The 24,450-nt window shown below is 40.7% G+C and overlaps 1 protein-coding gene across 6 annotated transcripts in view; it reads right to left on the bottom strand.

Annotated features, from left to right (window-relative positions):
• ebf1a (EBF transcription factor 1a) overlaps window positions 1–24,450 on the bottom strand; it is a 265,989-nt gene that overhangs the window by 109,130 nt on the left and 132,409 nt on the right. For 4 of the 6 annotated variants that reach the window (XM_007891402.2, XM_007891404.2, XM_042340170.1 and 1 more), the window contains exons 7-8: window positions 9,031–9,112; window positions 2,007–2,148 (exon numbers count right to left, since the gene is read on the bottom strand). In XM_007891402.2, the coding sequence (XP_007889593.1) occupies window positions 2,007–2,148; window positions 9,031–9,112 (224 nt within the window). The remainder of the gene's footprint in view (window positions 1–2,006; window positions 2,149–9,030; window positions 9,113–24,450) is intronic. The other 2 variants (XM_007891403.2, XM_007891405.2) reach the window with 1 other exon arrangement.

The raw sequence follows: 24,450 nt of genomic DNA, 5'->3' as shown, positions 1-24,450 counted from the left end.
GTTAATTAGCAAATAGACTTTCCTCAATAACACCAAATCCATAAGACCAATCTTTATAAAACTTGAGAGTATAATCGTTTTCCTATTATGGATAACTTATGAAGGAATTATGCTAATTGCACCTAATTTGCATACAAAATTGAGCCAATTAGAACATAATTTTTCCCTTATGACTTAAAACCTGTCTACAAAACTTGAGTGTAGGTGAGACAAACACTCACCAAGCTTTGACAATGATCTAGTGATATATATATATATATATTGTAGCACTAGCTGTCCTACAAAATCAGAATTGTTAATTTATACCTACCCTCTTCCTATCATTCCACCAAACAGGAGGAAGCTAATGTTGGATTGTTCAACCCACTATCTCTCAGCTAAATCCTATCTATGTTCAATGTCAATGAATTGCTTCAAATGGAAAAAAACAGCAATCACTGGTCCACGTGACCTGTCACTGTTTTCACAGGACACTATCTAAGAACTCACTTTTCATTGTCTGAGAGAGGGTCACAAGGCAACAAAGGTAGTGCCTGGTTCCCTCGAATGGATGACTGGTCCGCAGAGAAGTAATGGACATTGCAGGCAAATTGGGGAAAGGGTGAGTAAAAGACTAGGAAAATGAGAACAGAGAGAAAAGGAAAAAGAGTCTCTTCTGATGCCCAATGCTTAAAGTTATCATCTCCAGTGCAATTAACTATACAGACAGAAAGTTGCAAGGTCTGTGCTGGTAGTTGAGGCATTATAATTGGTCTCAGGCCACTGTTTTAAGCAAGACAAAATAACCAGGTTCCCACTCCTGATCACTATCTTGATTCCCCTGCTAGAGAAAGTCTGTATTTGTGGATGTCAGATGGAAACCAATGAGCTGTAATATTGTTCATAGTCGAATACCCTGTTAACGCTCAGTGTCTGGGCTTACATGTAAAGAATGGCCACTTGGACGAGATATCTCAAAGGGCTTGTGGAGTTAAATGGGGTCTTAATCGTGTGATTTGCAAAAGAATTTGTAACTTGTGAATCCTGGATTGTCATGCCCAACTTTCAACTGGACTCCAATCACAGTTCTGATTTCTCTGAGCAGGTTTTCAGAGCTTCAGATATCCAGGATTCACAAGTTTCTTATCCAGTTACAAACTTCGCAGATTAGACAAAGCTTGACAAAGGGAGAAAAATGGAGGAAAATAAATAATAATAATAATCCTTGCATTTGATACAGCGCTTTTCACGTTGGGAGGACGTCCCAAAGCGTTTCACAGAATATACTGTAAAGTGAATTGACTGTATATTTGTGGGCGAACGCGGCAGCCAATTGCGCACAGCAATGTCCCACAAACAGTCATGGATTGAAAATGACCAATTTATTATTGTTTTTTTTGGAGGGATTAAAATAGAGATCGTAAGCATTTTTTTCTTTGAGAACTGGTAAGACTTATGAGAAAGCCTTGGATAATCCTGTTGTTTTAAGGTCAGTCTTCACATCTCAGAAACACAGCTACTTTAGATTATCCTTTCAGTTCACAATAGGGTCTAATGTGCAGCATTTCTCAATGGGATAATCAGGAATCCCAAAAAAATTCCTACTGATCCTTGAAAACTCCTCTCCAGAAGTAGGACAAGTCAGAAATGGAGTTCCATACTTCTGACGACTAGAATATTTCCGCATTTGCATGATTCAGATTCCTTATTAAGAAGTAACATAAAAAAAACTGCAAACTAGACCCCACAACATGAAGCAAAATTATTTTTTAATTAAAAATGACCCAGGATTCAAAGAATTAATATCTAACAGCAGATTTGTTTTAGGATGGTCAGGCCCTGATTGGTGGGATAGCCTGAATTCTTTGAAATCTAGCTTTGGTCAAAGAGAGTGTGTGCTTTCTTCAACAGAATCAAAAAAAGGTTTCCCAACGAGAGGATTGGAACATCAGACACACAGAGGTGTACAAATATTTACATTTTGAAAAGAAAACAGCAGGGCAAACCAATGTAAATGATATGCCTACCATGTTCCAGATAAGAGGGCGTACCTTCAGAGGGATCGAGTCTTCGAGCCCTCCGACCATGTTTGGAGTTGTTGTGTACGAACATGTTGTCGGAGACTGCCAGCACGTGGCCATCTACATTCACTGTTGTGGAAACAACAACCTGCATACAGAGAATGAAAGAGTTAGAGAGACAAATGTTGAAGACCTCAACAGAAATTGCAGGAAACTACCAATGCGTGTTGAAGTTCCTCGGCCAGGCTTCTGCGATGGCCAATGTCTCAGTGTTAAACTGAGAGCAGGAAGATGCCAGGCTCAATCCACATCTGTGCCTAGCCAAGTCTCAGCCAGTCTCAGGTGATAGATCATTAAAATTGGTCTCTGAACCTCTGGGCTGCAGGGAGGGAAAAACATCAACCATGTTAAAAAGAAACTGGCTTTCAAATTAAGCCTGAATTTGCCAACATTCTGCAAGATCAACATTTTTAAGACAATGTTCTTAAGGCCAAGACCATGAGATACGTTAGGCTTCAGATTGCTCAATGCATAAGTGCAGATACACTGGTTGATTTCCCCCTCCCTAATCCTGGACTGCTATAGCCTTTGCTTTGCTTACACCCCCCTCCTCTGTCCTGTGCTGCCCATTATCAGGTCACTCAGCAGCAAGTCTCGGATCCTGCTTGAGAACATTTGAAATATAATGAGTTTAGGTAGTATTTGAAACAAACTGGACCAATAAAGCAGATGGGGGAAGCAGCAGCAGCTGGAAGTTAATGTAGATCATGTAAACTACTCTAAGTTAATTGGAACAAGAAACCTTAACTATATACACAAAATGAAGGAGTGTCCAATATCAGAGGAAGCGAAGCAAAAGGATTTGGGTGTAATTATTGATCATTCACTGAAGTTTCCAGTCAATATTAAGCTACTGTCAATAAATATTCATAGAATCATTAAAAATGAGCAAGGAAGCAAACTACTGAGTCCATGCTCACTCTCCACTGGAGCTATTGCTCTAATCCTATTTCCTTGCTTTTTCCTCATGCCCTTTTGAATCTTCATTTTTCAAGTGTTCATCTAATTCCCTTTTAAATGTTGTAATTGACTTGGCTTCAATAGCCACTTGTGGTAATGCGTTCAAATGTTAGATTGTGTCTCAAAGGCATTTAACCATAAGTTGAAAGAACTTATTCCAACCTTCTATAGATCGCTGCTGAAGTTGCATTTTAAATACTGTGGGCAGTTTTATGCAACTTAGCTTCAAAAGTTAAATTAGTCATTAATTTCATGGCTGTTTGCTACATTCAAAATACAGTCACTGAACTTTACAGCAAATTATGTGAAGCACTTTAAGACATCCTCCCAAAGAGAAAGGCACTATCTATATCAAATACAGTATGAAGTTTATTTATTATAATAATAATCCTTGCATTTGATATAGTGCCTTATCACGTCTTGAGCCATCTCAAAGCGCTTCACAGAATATACTGTAAAGTGAATTGACTGTATTTTGTGGGCAAAACGCGGTAGAAGGAATTAGCATGGAATGAGAAGAGAATGTTCTCTTTTCATTCCACTTTTTCCTCCATCTATCTCCTTCATGGTATCTTCTAAAGCAATCTATTCTTCCAATGCGTTTGACCTGAAAATACACAGTCACTGCACTTCATAGTAAATCCTGTGAAGTCCTTTCAGACAAGCTTCCCGACCTGAAATTTAGGATTATTTTATCATTTATTTCATATTGGCTCTGCACTTGGAACTTATTGTACACTCCATCCACAAACAACTCAATCTAGAACGATTCAAAATGTTCTTCCGGTAATATTTTTCTCTCTGGCAGTGACAGGATTAAAGAAAGAAATCATTCAAGCTATGTTTGTTCGCTCAGCCTTATATAAACAAATATCATACCAGTCAGTTAATTGCTGTTAAATCTCCCAACTCTGGAAGCTGACATCTGAAAGTGCAATAAACTAGGTGATGTTTAATCCACCTATTATGTAGGTTAATTGACTCAATTCACAAGTTTATTCCTTCTTCCATTATCAGACCCTGTCAGCCCTTCCCTAGCTGCACTGCAAAGGGCCCAGGCACCATGATTGATCAGTGATAGATTGACAGCCAGATTAATTTAATTAAAATTGTCTCACTTGAGAAATGAAAGACAAAAACAAAGTCCTAATAGATTTGCTCTCATAATAAATGAGCTACCCGAGCCATTACAAAGGGTTTCCAACTTATTTTGCCTCAAATTCCCAAGTCAGTTTGAGCTTCTTACTCTAATTGCATTGTGCTTTGTGGGCTTTTAGGCATATGAAGAGACGAAAGGCCGACTCTGAGCTGCAAACACTTCTGTAAGTCTCAGCGGATGGACACTTTAAATAGACACATTTTTAGCAGTCAAATTAACCTTTCCAAAAGCAGCAGTACCCAGACAGCAAACAGCTTGGGGTCTAAAAGTTTACCCAATTAAAGGAAACAGTCCCCTCTCTGGCTGTTGTTTCATTTGAGTTATAAACACTGGGGTAAAAATTATGATCTGTTATGTCATCTGTGATCCTGAGTGTGGCAATCCCCACTTGACTATCACAATGGGCTGTTGGATGTATTCATTGGAAGCCACTGAAGTGCAGGATATCAACTTAACTCTGATTCCGTTGTTCAGTTAAAAAGGGATTCTGGGTTTCACACAATTGATTTGGATAAAGAAGGCCTTTTGGCCCATTTGAGCTTATCTTTCCAGATGCAGCAGACATTTTACACACAGCAAGGCCCAACAAGCCAAGCTGAGATGGGTACAGAGGGTTTGGGTACCCAAAATACTATGTCTCTCTGAGTCAATGCACTAGCAATGAGGGAAAGAGGCTTCTCAACGGGTATTTTAATTACCACAGGACGTAGTGTTGGGAAGAAAATATCAACCCACGGACCTATCAATAAACCACAGAAATGGCAGCCTGCTTCAGAGATCCCTACTGTTCTAGCCACCTTCCTGAACACCTTGTTACGACCAGGAGTTTCAAAAATGATTCCCTGAACTCTGCACAGAACTAATAATCTACTTTACAAAAACACCATCATTTATAGGCTTGGACTTTAACCCACTTCCCACAAAGCGCCATATGATTAATACAACATACGTGGAAAGGCCTGCTCTGTTTCTCTCAACGTTTCATCTCAAACGGCCATTATTTTTTGCGTCTCGCGTTTCCAGTTTGGGTTTGCTGGTGTGATTCATTAAGTGCTGCTAAGGTGCTTGGCGAAGGGATCGCAAGCTATAAAAAGTACATCCAACTGCCCAATTAGAGGAAATCAGTGGAGTGGTTTCTGTCCTGGCTTCAGTATTAAAAAGTGATTATTCATACCGCAGCTGCGCCAACCCTGGCCTTAAAATATTTCAGCACAAATGATCTCAGCTAAAGTTCGTGCTTAACTCCCGTTCAAAAGCCTGGTAATTTCACCGCCCAGTAAGAATCTAAGCGTTGGAGGCCTGGAAAGCCTCAGGTTCAAACCCTGGTCTGTCCAGGGTTAGCTGATGTCAGCTGGGGGAGCGCTAAGAGTGTTGTAGTTAACCTCAGTGTCATTGGGTTAGAATGGGAAAAAAGAACAAAGGTTTCTGCTCCTGATTACTGTCCAGTGCCAACCTGCTGGAAGGAATATGAATCTCAGGCTAAGACAGACCTGAACTTGGCTGTGATGATTTTCTCATCTTTCCCTGATGATTAAATAGGCAATTAATGCTCACTGTTTAGGCTGCGGCATGAGGTACAGGAGGTTGCGGACACCAACGGAATTGTACTCCATCATGCGTCCGTGCCTCCAGGAGAATAGGTGAGAAAATTGGAGGGAAAATGATAACATGGTGCCAAAGCCTGGTCTGCGTGAAATGAGAGAAATCTGTCTTGAGTGGATCCCATTGTTCCAATAACATTTCACAGAGATGAATGCAGATCACATATTTGCATTTCAATAACCATTAAATGTTGTTACATGAAACGCAAAGAGCTGAAGCATTTCATCCTTGTTAGAGGACTGCTTGTTATCCAACAGTAGATGCTTAAGAGCCACATTAACTGAGACAACTAAACATCTGCTTGTTTGACAGCTTACATGTGTTATGAGGACTCATGTTATTGAGATCCAAGGGTATATTATTTTTAAATGAGTTGATACTGAGAGATGACTCCATTTTAAAGCTGTGGAGAAACACTTAAAGAAAATCTGAATTATTTCCATTTTCTCCCCCCTTCCATTTAAATAAGCATGCCATTTTTGCCAAATCCAAAGGCTTTGTTAATTGACACAGTGCCAGTAATTAAGCAATCAGTGCTCACATCCTTGAAGACTGTGGGCTTGTGCTTGCTTGACAGAAAGCATTTAAGAGTCAACAGATCAGTAACCTTCTCCATGTCCAACCAATCGCCTACAAGAAATGCTGACTGCTGAACCAAGATAACATGGAAAGCCATTACCATATGAAAATTAGTCCCCGTTGTGGGAGTATTTATTAGGTGAAGCACTGTACAATCAGCCTTTGGACCCTTGCCTTCCCTACTTGACTGAGCTGTCTAGATCACGAGTAACTCTTCCCCAAAGACATCTAAATAGAATAATAAATAATACCTGCATTTGTCATAGTATCTTATTGTATGCCAAAACGCCTCAAGGAGAGTCACACAATGAAGACTAAATGTATAGGTGGAGGCAAACTGACTTGTTCTCAACAATGGAAATGGGCGAAAATTAGTCAATGGATTTGAAACTAGTAGCGAGCAACACTTTGAACCCTGTAAGCTCATGGATTCTTAGGTCCAACAAACATTTATCAGACAATGAAACAAGTGGATGTGCAAATCTGAAATGATGTATACGAGATGGAATGGTATTTAACTGCTCCAGTTAGGCAAATACAGGAGTCCAGTAAGCTGTGTAATGGCTCAGAGAAGGTGTATATTTACAGACAACGCATTATTGGTTTTGTAGAGATGCCAAATCGGTGGGACGAGCCAGGTTATCAGGAGAACACTCTGCTCTTCATCTCTTGTGACTATTTTTGAAGATTAATGTACATCAGAACCACAAGTTCATTTTTTAATGTCTCATCTGAAGGACAGCTCCTCCAATAATTCCCTTAGTACTGTACTAGAGTGTCAGCCTGTCAGCATCTCAAGCCCTTGTGTAAGGCATGGTCCTCCTGCTCAGAGACAAAATTGCAACCAACTGAGCAAAAGACAGGTGTTTTGTATCTCAGAAGTCTCTTCTTTCCTAACTGGACACCATTGAGCTTGTTAAATCTTTATTTGAGCAAAGAAATCTGCAAAAGAGATGCCTTTAAATGTGACTATTGCTCTGGTTATTTTAGCTTTTTCCTCGATGTTAGCTTTCTATGTTCTTTGGTCCACTGGTATCACAACTGCTGTCTAAAGGACAAACATATTGAGACTCAACCAATGCTCTCTTTAACTACCTGCTAGGAGGCAAAGACTCTATTACTCTGTCTCCTGCACTGATGCTCCCGATTGATATCCGGCAGGTCAGTATAGCTCAGGTGAAGTGGTCCTGTGGAGGTGGGGGAGGGGGAGAATCAAACCCACACCAACCATGTTGTACATACATGTTGTAACATAAGATAAGATTGCATAAGATTTCAACATAAGATTGCATCCAACTTCAAGCAAATATTGCAGGAAAATCGATCCATGTGCTGTGTTCTAGTGGTGATTCAGCAATGAAATTAAGGTCAGCAATTCACAACAGTGATTCGCCAGTGTAATTCATTCAAAAGGTTCATCAGTGTATGTCAGTGCAAGGTTGATTCACCAGTGCATGTCACTGCAAGGTTCAGTGTAATTCAGCACAGTGTGATCATTATCTGCATTGCATGTTAGTACATTAATGAATGGAAAATTGCTCCCGGTTTCACTCAACTTCGAAATCCGGTGTATTTCAGCCAATTGATTCACCAGTGAAATTCAGTGAGATCTATTATTGTCAGTGTAAATCAGCACAGTGATTCGGCACTGTAAATCAGTGCAATGATTCTCCACAAAAGAAACCTTTGATGTATAAAATAATGATTGTTTGCTATTGTCCTGTCTTAAAAAAATCAAAGAAATCCTTCGTGTGAGCCTTGCCATTACTTGGCCAGCCACTAGACACTTGCACACACACACCCACACTGAAAGGAGACTTTCTGTCTCAGGGCAGGAAATACAAAGCCTCACATCTTTCAAACCCACCTCCTGCTTAGACAAATGCACAGAGGAGCATTGAACAGTTCAAGGGCCTGAGATTTTCTGGCTCAGCCAAAGATGGTTGGATGGTGGCAGACGACGATTAGAAGAAAAGTGAGCTGACAATGTAAAAATAAGATCAAAGCATTTGTTTCACCTGCATAAAATGCAGCAATTTTACAGTCAGCAATTTATCAGTGTGAGCTAAATGCAACCACAAGGACTTGGTTTAAAAAAGTTTGTAGATGCAAGGTTTACGCCAACTCAGAGATGGACAGCTAAGGAAAAGAAACACGCCTGAGGACAAGTGGCAGACATAAGTTGAGTGACGCAGCGTGCAATTCTCCATTCATTAATGTACTAACATGCAGTGCAGATGTCACCATAAAACCACTCAATCTGGGCACGTGCAGTGCAACCTGAGAAGAGTCACTGCAAAGTGTCGGGGACTTTTTAACAGCATCATTGATATGCCAATGTGAGAAGCAGCTGTAAACTCAATTCTAGGTGTCAATTGGGCTAGAAATACGGCCAAATTACCTGCTTAGCCAGCCTGGACCTGTCAGCACTTCAAGCTGGTAGCATTCATTTTTTCATAGTCAAACTATTGGAAATGGCTCTTAACATTGTGATGGTAGATTAACCAGTACAGACCTTTTATTTGCTTCTCCTATGTGGGAAAAGACTCAAGTGAAGCTAGATTCTAAACCATCCATTACATCTCTCTCTAGTTGCCGTCATTGCTTAGGGAGAGCCGTTGTTGAGCAGGGAAGATGGCTTCAGAAATAAGAAAAAGAGGGTTTGCTCACCTGGAATCTTCGCATGTCCCTTGGGTTTCCTGCATTCTTCAGGCAGTTTTGATTGCATTTCAGAAAGAATTTCAAAAAGAACCTGGGAAGAGAACAAAATGTGATTAAAACTCCTTCGGCATAATAAACATCTGTTTTTACACATGGTGCTATTATTATTATTATTGGTTGGGTGCAATGGCTCATCTATTAGGGCCATTACACACTTGCTTCCTGTTACTTGAACAGCACACCTCAACTTCAGTCAGCCCTTTATTCTCGTAAGGTTCACACCGAGGTACATTTCCAAAAGCACCATCATCAGAGGCCTGAGCATTGCCCAAGTGGCTATTCTCCATGTGTGAGCTCACCTGCAATTACTGAAAATTGCTAAACATTCATATTGATCAGTTTTTACATTCCATCCCAGTCCAATGCAGATACATTTCCATTAATAAAAACAGATTTTTACCGATTGTATGAATGATATAAATGATGGACTTGCAGGTCATCGCTAACGTAACTTCCTGCACAATGCCCTCTGGGTGCGGGAAGTACTGTTGACATCACAAATCTGATCTTGCTTTCATTTCTGCACAATCTAACAGGGATCACTAATTCGGATCAGGAGCCAATGATGCTGAGTCGATGGTGAGAAATTCCATTTGGGTTGGTTTAGATTTATTCTATTTTCTTAGCATTTCAGAATGTCCAGAATTTGGCTACTTTTTGCATTGAGTCTTATCTTTGAGGTCTGTTGTATATGGTTCTTTAAAAAAAACTACGACTTCAAAAATAACTCTTTAAGAATTTGCCAAATACTGCACACTCTGATATTTTAAGAAAATTAATCTCCCCATCATCTCCAATCTTCCACCTGCTTTCCCAGCTGAGATCAGCTAATTCAAAATAGGCCATCAAACAGATTACCAGCTATAACAATCTAAACTTAAATAAGATGGATATACACAAACTTTCATGGCTCTTATGATAAGGCCAATGCCCACTGTGAACCTAAGCCATAGAGACCAGGAATGAAGGCAGAACCGGACTCGACTCCAATAAACCTAACACAGTCATACAGATTGCTTACGTTAACTGCTGATGCCTGTTGAGCTCACAATGAAGAATTGGCACTGAGTCAAAGTACCAAAGGCCACTGGTAACTGTCTCATAAAACTCAGTGCTATTATATGGGAAGTCTATGGGGGTATTTAACTTCCTCAGCAAGAGAAATTGGGTAGCTGAACATATAAATCATGTTTCAAACTAATACAGGCTAGAGATCGGTCTACCTTACACTAAGCAGTGGCCTTACCATCTGAGCCATTAGACAGTTGGCTAAAGTATTATTTTCTATTTCATCTTCATACAAAAAATAAAATCACGTGATCCGAAATGTCGGCGTTGTTCATTCCAAGCCATGCATTGTCAGTTCCCAAATTTCTTCAATTACAGATTTTCAGTGAATTGCTGCCTCCGTTCTATATTTTTCTTTTTCCACATTTTTTTGCAAGTGTCAAAACTTTACACCCAACTGTGACTAATCTGCCTCAGAGCACGTAGGGCAAGTTGCCAATGTGAACCGTGGGGTCTGTGTGAAGGAGGCAAACATGTGCCAGAGACAAGGGTAAGTAAGTGCAAGCAGTCCAGAGTAATGTGCTGAATGTGTCAACTTTACGAGGGTGGGACGGGCGGTGAGGGGGGAGGTTGAGGTATTGGGGGGCCAGGGAGGGAAGAGGAAAGTCTTCAGGGTTTGGCACATCGTCCGCTTTTGCTTGATTGCTGGCATTTCAACAGCTCGTCAGTTAGCACGCAAGCTATGTAGGGCATGGATACAGGATCCCCTGATGCCTGACCTGTTGCTGTCGTGAGGAATGTTGGCTGAGTGCACAGGCCAGGCGTTTGTGGCCTCCTGCGATGAGTGGGTTGTTGAAATAAAGAGCCGCACCATCTGTTGGGAGGCAAAGACGGCCCTGTCAACCAGCGCGCTGCACCTCATACAGGTCCTTATGTGGCGATATCTTTCAAAGCGCTGGATTCAGGGGGGAAATACGGGACGCCCTGGAGACTTGTTAGAAAGTACTTTGAGAGGCTTCCTGCAAAGTACGAACCTTGCAGCTGGTGACTTTGGCCGGGGCCGGGTGGCCAGAAGGAATACTTTGAAACTGATGTAGCTGAAATGGTTAAAAATACTCACAGACCAAAATGAGAAATGGTTGGAAGATGCAGCACTATGGGTTTCCTGGGATAAGTTTGCATGGAATTTATAAACATGAGGACATGTGGCCGGGCCTGGTGACCAAAATTTTCCCAAATATAGGAAATTTCCCTGAGTGGAAATGTCAGCTGCAATATCCCTTTTCCAACAATCTGCATGTCAGTTTCAACAACATACGTGTCAATTTCAGGTTAGTTTCACTTAATCAGCACCAATCAACCTCCCCTTACTCTCTCTCTCTCTCACTGTCTCTCTATGTGGGCTAATTTTGAAGTCAGATCTGTGTGCATGCTTAAGTCAAGGGGATAAAAAGGAAACTAGTTTTGGTAAACAAGTGCAATAGTGATCTGGACTTGGTCAATATCACATGGTGCAAATGCATTCCAGATGATTATATTCTCAGAGAGCAGTGGGGTAAAGGTGTATTTCCATTTTAATTAAGCAGATTTGATAGACAGTTGCCAAAGATAATTTTATCTACTAGTAAAGCATCAACAACTGTAAAAATATAAGAAGCCACTGTACATTTGACAGGCTTGCTTCAACCTATCTCCAATTCCATGTCTCCCCTCACATTTCACCAGTATATCTGTAGGGATTCTGTGAGGAACAAACTGTCTAGCTGGTATTTATCTACCCCACCATTACATGTGTAGCTCTATTCAGTGCTGTAACTGGAAACCTACCGTGAGGATTTGTTAATGTTCTTTACAACTGTTTTAGGGTCCCTGAGTTTGTGTACATAATTATCACAAGGTCTAAAGGATATGCAATGCAACTAAAATAAGACCACTTACAATCCCATCATTTTGTTACTGGGAACAAACAAATCACAAGCCAAGCCTTGAAAACTTAACTAGGCTTGACCCTAAACCAACCATCTAAATCTCACATTACTGCAGATCTCTCAAAAGTGCGTTTCATAGAATGTTACAAGACAGAAACAGGATATTTGGTTTATCAAGTCTGAATTTTCTTCACTTGAGACACATGAGTTCAATTCCAGGCAGGGCGAAACCTTGGGCAAGTTTCCTTACTCCACACAGAGCCTAATAATAATCCCTCCAAAAAACAAAAAACAATAATAAATTGGTCATTTTCAATCCACGACTGTTTGTGGGACATTGCTGTGCGCAATTGGCTGCCGCGTTCGCCCACAAATATACAGTCAATTCACTTTACAGTATATTCTATGAAGCGCTTTGGGACGTCCTCCCAACGTGAAAAGCGCTATATCAAATGCAAGGATTATTATTATTATTATTATTATCTAATGTAGTCCCACTCTTCTGATCGCTACCCTCTTTGACCTTGTCTACAATCACCTCTACCGTCCTGCCTTCCCCCTTTTCCCTTGCTCCGCATCCAAACCCATCCGTGTGAACTGCTCTAAGTCATTATCAACAAGTTGTTATTTTTCAAACATCTATCTAATTGCCTTTTAACAGAGTATATGGAATGTGCTTCAAATATGGTTTGTGGCAGAGCATTCAACATTTCAAATGTCCTCTGTATAATTTTTTTTAAACTTCCCTATAACTATTTCTGTGATTATCTTATATTTGTGCCTCGTTTATTGATCTTTTTCCTCAGTGGGGGGTTTGGGAGACAGGAAAATGTTGCACTTTTCAAGATGAGGAGTTCCAATTTTTATTATTTAGTATTCAGCTCCTAGGTCAGGTACAGTATGGGTTAGATGCAGAACAAATCTCAATCTACAATTGCTTATCAAGCACTCACTTGTCAGGCTTGCGTAACAGGCAGAGCAAAGCTTTCTGTATTCGTCCCCAGAAAAGGAACCCAACATCTTTGAACTTGCCTGGTTTTCCACCTACCCCCTCTGGTCGGTCATTGCCATCTCTTAATTTGCATGGAAAACCAGCAAGGTGTCATTTATACAGCTTTTACATTCACAAAGTTCACACTGAATTTGTCAAGAATAAGATCCGCTAAAATTCACTGTGCTCGTAACGCTGTCTTTTTACTCTCATACTGTTGAAAGCAGCCTAGAGGATTCACAATTGCACCCCTTCATCTGAGAATAAAATCTTGTCTTTTTCCTCAAATTCCTCTCCATTTCTCCTTTCCTTACACTGCTATGCTAACCAACTGGTTACCTTCTGGTTACCCCCACCCACTATGTAACTGTTATTTATCATTATGTAACCATTATAGGGTCATTTTACACTAATCATTAACACAGTTAGCAATCTTTCTGCTGTGTCTTCATAACACGAATCCCTATTATAAAGCCCAAGTGAAAAGAGTGCTATTTTTAGCAATTAACATAACTTAGATCCCATTTAGTGTTGGCAGGCTATTTGGATATGTGTGTGGGGGGTGGGGGGTTGGCACTTCGAGGGAATTCACTGACTAATTTTGCCCAGCCTAGCTTTAGTGACTCAGACCAATTGACCAGCACGAAACAGAGGTAGAACCCAGTAGTTCTCTGATCAGAAGGTTCAGTAAACTACGAGGCTCTGCATTTACCCACTGAGCCACCAGGAAGAAGTCATCAATAACTTGGCAAATCAGAACAACTTGGGTATTTCTCCATAAGAAATAGCAACAGAGTCTGCACAGCAGAAGCTGATGTCTCTCATCACAATATTAAAGTGCGGTGGATCAAAAGCAACGTTCTAAAATGCCATAGGAAAATCGCATTTACTGATGAGTATCATAAAGATGGGGCAGAGGGGCTGATTTACCCTGAAACAGAGACATTGCACTAACAGAAGTATTTGTTTGGACAGAATCATTTCTTCACGACCCTACCTCTCCCCCACTCCCATCCCCCCCCCACCCACTTCCCTCCCCGAGTCTGCCAGGAAACACTGGCGCATTCATTGTATAAACATGCCTGAAGTGTGGATCTTGTGAAAGGCAACTCTAATTATCAAGTTACTGAGTCCTCGGCTTGACATTCATCGCAACAATTTAATACTTTGCTCTGAACAGACACCTCTTTGGCTTTTGCTACAAAGCAGTAACATGGTAAGGAGTTAAAGGTTATCCTTGTGACAGACTCGGTTAGCGTGCAGGAAATGTAATGACATTGTAGAGCAGAAGAAAGTCAGGTAATTAACATAACTCACCTCAATTGACTCAGAGCTAGCACTAATTCTGCCAATTTAGAATTATTATCAATTTTTGAACAGGTCTTTTGCTTTAAAAATTCTAACTCTTCCTTTGGTTTCTTGCACCTGCTCGCTGGCTGATGTAGATCAGTGTTTTACACACGCAGTAAAGAACTGGTAAAGAATACTGGAGTGTGTACTTTGCTAGTCTTTAGATTCGAGAGAAAAATATTCCACATATCACTGATATGTATACTTATTTGTCAGTCTTCTCCCTTCTTCTCTTGAAATGACTGACTCATGCTGGGGTGCTTCGTTCACATGCACAAACTCTTGCTGCCATTCATTACCTCTCTATCATTTGTGTGTGAATTTAGAGAGCGAGTGTAGGGAGGATATTTGGATCATAGAGGATCACTGCCAAATTTGATCCTACTCTCATCTGAAGCTAAAATTTTGCATTGCCTTAAAATGTAAGATTGTGAAAAATATTTAAAAACTCTTAATTTAAGATTGAATTTGTAAGCCTGTTTTGCAACAGTATTAAAAAGCTATCAAAACAACACTGATTTGAACATCGTTGATCTGCATTTTTCTATTTTAAATTTGAAGAGAACAGTCTTAAGGCTAAAACCATAAGAAATTTCAGGCCTCTGACATCCACGCGCAGGCACTTTCTGACAGGGATGTGATTGAGCAATGTGGAGCGGGAACTCTGGTTGATTTTTTGCTCCCACGAGGCAAGAAACATATATTTTTGTACAATACTATCAAACACTTCCAAGACAAGTATAGCCCAGTTGGAATCACCAAAAAACTCCACTCTGCCCAGTAATGTGCATTGATCCCAACCTCAGAAGATTAAGCTCCACAGTACCACTAAAATAATAATAATAATCTTTGCATTTGATAAAGCATCTTATCACGTCTTTGAGATGTTTCAAAGCGCTTCACAGAATATACTGTAAAGAGAATTGGCTGTATATTTTGTGGGCGAAACTCGGCAGACAATTGCCCACAGCAGTGTCCCACAGTCGTGGATTGAATGACCAAATTATTATTATTATTACCCCCGGAAAGCAATCTGCCAATCAACTAAAAACCGGGTTCCTATTTACTGCTAAGTAAACAGAGGCTTGTGGTGTAAGATATACATTTGCATATAATGGAGATAAAAAAAATGATCATCACAATAATATCTCGCAAGATGACAGAGCTTTAATTACTGGTTACAAAACATATTTACATTTAAAAAATCCCTTCTTCCTTACATATTGCCCCCACATTAACATCCTCAATTTATAGTTTTATGTTTCAAACACCAGATATACATATCTTTTAAACTCATTCACCCACAAATATACAGTCAATTCACTTTACAGTCTATTCTGTGAAGTGCTTTGAGATGTCGAGAAGACGTGAAAAGCACTATATCAAACGCAAGGATTATTATTATTATTATTTTCTTTTCATTTTATTTCTTCCTTTGTCATGGATTGAGTAAACAAATTAGTATTTATTTTTCGGAGGGATTATTACCCCGGAAAGTGATACGCCAATCGACTACATGTAAACTAATGAATGTTTCCCATATGTAATCTCCCCAAGCAAGATTGACAATTTTTGGATTGGGTTAGTTCTATGTGGTGAGCCCATGCCCACAAGAAACTGGATTGAGTCTGTCCCAAATGTTTCCCAAGTGGAACTTAAAGCAAGGATAATGAAAATACTCAGCTCCCAGGGCTGAAAGCACTAGTGCACTAACCCACTGGGCCAGTACAGTCCCCCAATGCATTTTTATTCTATAGTATTTGGCAGAGCAGTGTTCTTTGTGGCCACAAGCCTGCAATTATGTCAATCAATGAGGTTAGCTGTTTTAATTTCTGATCCTATCCTTGGAACATTGTTGTAATATACATAGAAATCTTGGATTATGATGATTCTCCAAAGATAAACCCCCAAATTATCAATTTCAATGGGAATCTGTGGAAAATCCATGTCTGTGGTTTGCTACTAGCCCTGCTAATAGGTCTCACCCCTGCCATTACTCATCGACCAACTTGGCTTTTCATCCGAAAGCATTTCTAAAAAGCAACTTTTAACACAAAAGCTCATCGTGGTTTGTTCTGGAACAGTTTTTTTTATTTTGGGGTTGTTTATTTTCACCCCTCCTCCTCTCCTGAAGAGCTGACTTGTGCTGGGATATGTTCCCGTGTATCTAGCCACCCTTTAGTAACTCTTGATTGTTGAGCCAGTATAGAAAGTTTGGTTGTTAGCTAAGCTCAGTGGTACACTCTCGCCTCTGAGTCAGAAGGTACAGCGTTCAAATCCCACGTCGGGACTTGAGCTCACATTGGTCTAAACTGACACTCCAATGCAGCACTGCGGGTGTTTTGCATTGTCAGGGGTGCCATTCTTCGCTAAACTGAGGTCCCATCTATCTGTTCAGGTGAACGTTAAAGATCCCATGGCACTATTCGGAAAAGGGAGTTTCTCCCGCTGTCCTGGCCAACAATCCCCCAAATAAAATTGGTCACTCTTTTCATGTCTGTTTGGGGGACATTGCTGTGTGCCATCGTGCTGCTGCATTTGCCTACAAATACACAGTCACTCCATTTCACAGTAAATCCTGTGAAGGGCTTTGAGACTTTGTTCTGACGTGATGAGGCACTACACCAAATACAAGAATTATTATTATTACATTATTCTGTTCCGCTGTGGAGGAAGGGGGAGCGGGCATCGCAGGTATTCCTGTTCTTGTTCACATCCAACAGCTACACACAAATAGCTCTACTAGGAGGCACTGGATAGATATCAGTAGAGGGGACTTTGGACAAGATTTTCTTCTCCAGCCTTGGAATTGCTGTTTCCCTACCGCTGCCCGGCTGAGATTAATTATCTCAGTTCAAGACAGGAATCAAACCTGGGTCTTTCTGGTTCGGTTCTGTTGCAAACTGGGAAGTGCTAGCTTCTGCAAAGTGAGCTTGCAGGTTTTCATTACATCAGAATTAAGCTCTGCCATGTTCACATAACTCATAGTACATTACTAAATTAATACAAACTGATATCAGAGACGAGACTGGCTGAGCGTGGCAGCAATGATCATTGCACTGCAGATGAAAATATGAGGATTAATAACTTACTTGGCATGTCCAAGGATTCAAATGAAAGCATTGGTTTGCAACTCCAGAGCAGCAAACCATCATAAGCTGCATCTTGTGGTCACTAGTGTTGCACTCCACTGGAGTCAAACTTCAGCGTAAAAACAAAGGTAGGGTATAGCAATAGGGGCACTACAATTGGCTTCAGTGCCCCTGCATTTGGCTGAGAGAAATTCGAAAGATAGATTTAGATGAAGTAGGGATTCAGCTTTTTTGAGCTCATTCTTACAGATTACCAACCCTATAACTATGACATTACAGATTCAAGATATTCCTTAAATGAGACCATCTCCTGGCCTCAACCACCTTCATTGTTAAGCTGTTCCATCTGTATAAAGAAACAATCCTGGTGTTTCTCCTAAAATTGCCCATCAGAAGCCTGAACCTGGACCCTCTTGTCCTTAGACTTGGGGTAACTTGAAAGCATTTTTCTGGCTTTTGTTTTTCTATCCTATTTAGTCCTTATCTACCTTGCTAAGGTCTCAGGAACCTCTTGTCAAGGCTGAAGAGTTTGAGCTTATCTAGTCATTCCCCATAGTTCTTCTGTGTTCCTCTCATGACTTCCTGCTGCAGAAGTTTATCCCTTTTGGAACTTATGTAACTATGGCCAATGGGAGTGAGGACAGCCTGTGATGCCCACACGGTCACATCTGGCGGTTCGGGAAATGGTTGCAGTCTGTTACTACTTTAAAAACTCAGTATATAAAACATGCCATAACTTGGAACTCACTCAGCAACCTAAAAGTAAATTGTTTTCTAATACAAGCCTATCCAAGCCAGTTCAAGCAACTACTTGAGTTGGAGACATTTAATTGGATTGAATCGTGTGCAGAGTGTCATTGCAACAAATTGTGCCCATGCATTTGCATTGGAGCTCATGCCTTTGCGTCAGGCTCATGGTTGCTCCCCTTCCAGAGTTTGTCTTTCCCCACTGTGCACAGTCTAACTAGATGAGAACTGCTCATTTCAGCTGCCTCTGGGTATCGATGGCACAGGGAATGTGAGAGATTCCATCAGCCACGAGACTTAACCTTTGTGCTGACACCCAGTTTTGCTTTCAGTCATGCTAAATCCCCCATAAATACTCAACAGCTACACTTGATTTATACGTGACACAGTGAAGCTGATCTTGTTTGCTTCCTTGCCAATTTTCTCCCTTCTCCCTTCAACTCATGCAGACATTTTGATTCTGTTCATCCCTCGCCTGGAATATACTTCCCCAGGAACTGGTCACCCTCCAGTCCGTCTCTATTCTAATACATCAGTGTGATGTTCACATCAGATTCAGTCCGTTGCAGTGTAAAATCCATTAGATTCACACTGAATCCACCGCATCCAATCTGCAGTGGAGTTCCATGGGATTTAATTTGCAGGGATTCATGACTGATTTGTAAATATCGAACCCTGAGTGTGAATGTGTCTCACAGCGTTGCACCAGAATTCTGCTTGGGGTCTGATCTCATTACCCACATTCATGAAGTCAGATGATGGCCAAAATCCAGCGATGAAATCAGTGTCCAGCCAGGTGAATGGCATTCAAACGCAGTTCTGACAGATAAAGAGATAAATTTCCTAATTCCTAGAAGTCAAGTCATTTAGATACATCTTCTGTAAGAAGCCATGAACATCTGGATGGCAGATTGATGACCTGATAGTGTTACAGTATATGGGTCCCAAAAATGCTTCCTTTAGGAGGATGAAAGAAGTAGACAGTGACAGTGTATCCAACTAGTCAATGACAAACCAACAAACGCACTTCATAGACAGGAGGAACATCAGCTATCGCTGTCAATGGGAATAAATACAGACAGCTATTAACCACATCCACCACTCCAAAAAAACAAATATCTTTTGGCAAACAAAAAAATGACCAAATAAAAGTGTCTGGCTTAAAGTGAATGTTTGGGACTATTTATCATGGTTATTTAAAATACTCGTACACACGTGGGCTATTGATTGCTAGCTGATCTGGTCAAACTCGCGCTTGTCTAATGTGTTTTATTAAATTCGCGAAACAATCAGGTCCAATTCCAATACACGAGTTCCTGAACAACCTGCTGACATCCAGGCAAAGTGCTCTCAACGGTACACAGGTCAATATGTATTGGATTTCCACAGGAGGAAGGAGCGAGGCAGCCTGCTGATGCTGCACAAGGTTCAAGCCCTTTCCCTCGTCATTAGCTTTGATGCACTGAGCTCACATCCTCAGTACAGAAGCTGAAGAAAGTCCATCAGATTAGGCTGATTTATTTCAGCAATAAGGCCTGACACTTCTTCTTTGTGTTGGCTTATCTGATTGCTGCTGCCTTTCAAGCCCATTCTTCTGTAGTGCTGAGGGCCTGTTTCCACCACCTCATAATTGCATTAGCCAGGGTCGGATACCTTTTCATGTCCCTGGATGATGTTCTGAGGGATAGATGCTGGTCATTTTAATCTTCAAACAGCTGTATCTAGCAATTCGCTTCAAGGTATGATGTGTATTCCAATTACAGACACAGAAAAAAAGCCTCTTCACCTAATAATAACTATCAAATCATCTTTTGGGGAGTGTGTAAACAGTAGATTCTCTTCAGTTGCTGTTCCAGTGAAGAAGATTTGCACGATTTTCAGATTTCCATTCTTTAACAATCTTTCACTCCTCCCTTTACAGTATTGGCACTGTCAAACATAATCAGATTAAATAGCCACATTTCATTTGTTCACAAATTTTTTCCTCTGATTTTCTTTCCTCCTCGTGAAGATTATGTCAGCCTAGCTCATTTGAGAACACTCCAGCCTCTAAATCAGAACATTCATCTACAAATACACAGTCACTCCACTTCACAGTAAATTTTAGTCACTTTGTGACATCCTCCCAACATAAAAGTTGCTATATCAAATGATTGTTCAGGTGTTTGGATTTTTTTCTCCCCTTCTACAAGACTGCAATTCCATTGATCATTTTCCTATATCTTGCCCAAGTGACCATTTATTTGTAAACCTGAACAGTTCGTATTGGAAAGCTAGTCAATCACAAGCAGTGGGAGGTATAACAGACAGTCCTTTTCTTATCCAGTACATGTGCGCGCACACACACACAGGTGGCATCACTGCACAACAATCACAAGAAGGAACTCTGGCTGAATCTCCTTTCCCTACGCTGGTACCCTGGACAATGAGTCAGGTACAAGAGTGCCTTATGCCACCTTCGCTGAGATTAGTTAACTCAACAAAGACCAGAGATCAAACCTGGGACTTGTCGATCTATGTGGTTGAAAAGCTTATTGAATGAACTCAGGGGAAGACATTCCTTTTAATGGGCCACTTTGTTTTATTTTCACTTTATAAAAATGAATTGCTTAGGTCGTATTTGACATACATTCAAATACTAACATACATTTTGAAATCCCGCTGAAAACAAAGTATTACAAAGCAACACTCTGCTTCCAAGAACCGTATAAATGATATCAGGGAGGAAATCTCAGCCCTTTATGTCTTTTCTCTCACGAGTCGTTTCAAAAGGAGCCGAGACTGAGACGTATTTAAATAATATCTGTCAAAGAGCACCACATATCATGAACATTTACATAACAACATCAGGAGGTTTTTTTTATATTCAGTAGTGAAACAAATTGTGTAGCTTTTTGTACGTAATATTCCCAACAATAAAGAGAAAATGTCTCCCGGGATTACATCCGCAGATGACAAAATTAACTTTTTAACTGTCTTGTCCCTGTGGACAGAGGTACCATACATGAAGGGCACCATCACGAGGGTAGTTAAGACCAGGCTCAGGGAATAAAATCCCTGCTGACTGCAATTTGCGCAGACTGGAGGCGTTTGACAGTGTAGATCAGGTGCTGACCAAACATTTATTAAAACATTATAAATGATTAATTCATGTAATTATTACTATTAATGCGGCTAATACTGAATAATGAGAGTCACACACTTGCTCAAGTCCCACAATTCATCCCTCTGCCTTGTCAACAAATCACAGTCAAATCCACAAAGCTAATCATCCTCGGCTGGGCCCAGTGCTAAGCGTTACATTCTACTCCTCGCTCTTAATAAGTCACTCCACAGCGATAAATTATGCTTCGTGTCAGAGTTTATGAGTATGGCTTTGCTGCTGCCAACAAATAGCATGGCTTTCGACCACCCTTCCCCCACTCCCTCTCCTTTCTCCCTCGACTGCCATGATCAGTGTGGGGGTGCAGTGGGGGGGTAGAGGGGAAGAGAAACACATTTGACATTACTTCACAGCAAATTAAAGTGTTCCCTTTTGCAGAAGCAAAGGCCTGAAAAAACTCATAGCCATAGGCTGAAGAATATGGAGTTAAAATTTCAGATCATGCAGAATTTTGAATTCAGATTTAAAGTATTTTTTTAAGAATTGCAGTACAACAGCTTCTAAATCAAGACTGCATTTAAGAACTTTCCCAAATTTAAGATTTTTAGACCACTTTTTATTTAGTGTCTTTTGTTATTCAAATAAAAAAATATTTTGGGTTAAATAGTCATTTTCAGCCAGCCTTTTGCCCTGAATCAACACTCCAGCTTTTAATGAATGTACCTTGCCCATTATTAACCCACTGTTCACCCTCCTTTGCCTTAGTTTATCTAAGGCTGCTTAAAGATGAACTGGCAATGGACTTCAAATACCTATTAGGTTGTTCTTGTTCAATTGAAGTTTAGCAACTTTGTATGATGATGTTGTGGATTCAGTTACCAGCTCTCTCATTGAGTCAGAAGGTAGTGGGTTCAAGCCCCATGTCAGGACTCTGACCTCACAGTCTATTGACACACCAATACAGTGCTAGAGGAGCACTGCATTGTGAGAGGTTCTGTTCTTTGGATGAGACACTAAACTGAAATCTGCATGTTCAGGTGGACATTAAACATCCAATGACATTATTTCAAAGAGAGTTTCTCCCAGTGTGCTGACCGAAGATCCCTATTTCATGGCTCTCTGTGAAACATAACTTTGCGCAAATTGGCTGCCAAATTTGCCTAGGAAATATACAGTCACAACACTTCACAGTGAGGCACTTTGAGACATTTTGTTGAGACAATAAGCCCTGTAACAGATAAAAGGATTTGTTATTATTTATTATTATTATGATATCCACTGTATCGTTGAGAAAATCTGTTGCATTGAATTTCCTGGATCTTGTTGAACAAATGCATCACAAAGACAATAAATACTGGAGTACATCACACGCTAAAAAGAACGATCTTTTTGCTGTGCTTTTATACTGGGAATTCCCCTTTACAAAACTATATTGAAAAGATGGTTAGTGTTAGTGTATGAAACACTCCACCTTGTGCTCTGTGAGCAATATCAGTGTTTCAATAACTGATGGATTTTACTGCACTTTCCCCCAATCTTCTCCGGGAGGCACTGGCCCGACAAGGCATACAGGCGTCGTATGCCCTCCTATATATCACTCAAGTGGCCATTCTTTTTGCGTCAGCCTAGTCAGTGAGTGTCAGCATCACAACCTTCTCTTCCAACTTCTCCAACCAATCCCAGGAACTCAAAAGACCAAAACAGCTGGCTCCTGGGGGAGTGCTATGATGTAGGGGAGAGAGCAATCGGATAAGCTTCATCCCAGGTCTGCTTCACTGTAAAAGTCACCTTTCGAAAGACCTGACCTCTTTGTGCATCTGGTCACCTAGTGGACCATTGCGAGCTCACATCATATTTAATTCAGTCCTCCCTTCTGTAATAGAGGACCTCACACTACCAGATGGGGGAAAAGTTGGGTCTGGGGGACAGAGAGCCTAATCCATTATCTGCCTGAAGCAAGTACTGCGGACATGTCATCATTGGAGTGCTCCCTACCCATCAAACAGTTAACTTTGTTACATTTCAGTCTCTGAATTGCTGCTATTTGACTGGAGTCAGAACTGCAATATGCTGCACTTGAGTTTAGCTTGCGAATGTCAGCTTAAAGCCTGAAATGTTATCATTTCAGACGGAGCCAGGGCTGGAAATGCAGGACATCTGTCTGCCGAAATATGAGTTTTGGCCCATATAAAGAAAATCCTTGCTTCCTACACATTTAGGAACATGGGAACAGCAGGAGGCCTTTCAGTCCACTGAGCTTGTTCCACCAGTTTATTAGCAGATCTTTTAACTGTATTCCCCAGTGTTTTCTCCGCACCCCTAATGCCTGCACTTCGTAGGTATCTATATCTCCCTTTTAAACATTCCAGTTTAATCTGCTGTTATAGGCACCTGTGCTTGCTTCACACCTTCCCTGCACCTCACACCTTCCCTGCCACAGATAGGACCACAGAATCACAGGATATTACAGTCCAGAAACATACCATTCAACCCATCAAGTCTTTACTAGTATTTAGGATCACATGACCACTACAGTTTTTGTCACTAGACTGATCCCGCTTTACTGCTCGCCCCGTTTAATATTCCTTTTTAAGCATCTAGGGGCTCTGTTTCAATGCAGTGATTTTTTTGAGGCAGAGAATTTCGCATTCCAGGCGTGAAGACATTTTTTTAAACCTCTCCTTTTAATTCCTTTTGTGAATATCTCTTGTGACTGACTCGCTGACTAGTGGAAGTAATGTATTTCTATTTCATGGAAGTTAGTTGGGGTACATTGTCATAGACATCGGGCGCATTCAAGTGTTTTTACATTATCTATGAGATCAAACGGCAGGATAATGCCATCGTGGGAGGGAATATAAAGGCCTTTCCAATTACTGCCTTCGCTCAGATCAGCTAACTCAGCACAGAGTTAAATCAGAACTTTGTGGTTTGTACAACTCAGTCTGCTCTAGGTTGTGCCTTTACTCACAGAGCCACCAGTGGAGCCTTAAGCAAGGACCCTTGACCGACACAAAGATTTATTCTATTCAGGCGCAGACCTTCCACCCATCCAGAAACTGGACCCTGAATCACTGAACAAGCTACAGGCAATTACGTTTCAGACCATAAAATAACTGGAATTTCATAGTGGAACTGAGTCACGGAATA

The sequence above is a fragment of the Callorhinchus milii genome, unplaced genomic scaffold (genome assembly GCF_018977255.1).
Source record: "Callorhinchus milii isolate IMCB2004 unplaced genomic scaffold, IMCB_Cmil_1.0 Scaffold13, whole genome shotgun sequence".
In the NCBI taxonomy this organism is placed as follows: domain Eukaryota; kingdom Metazoa; phylum Chordata; class Chondrichthyes; order Chimaeriformes; family Callorhinchidae; genus Callorhinchus; species Callorhinchus milii.
Note: the sequence above shows the minus strand (reverse complement) of the source record. Positions and strands in the feature narration are given on the sequence as shown.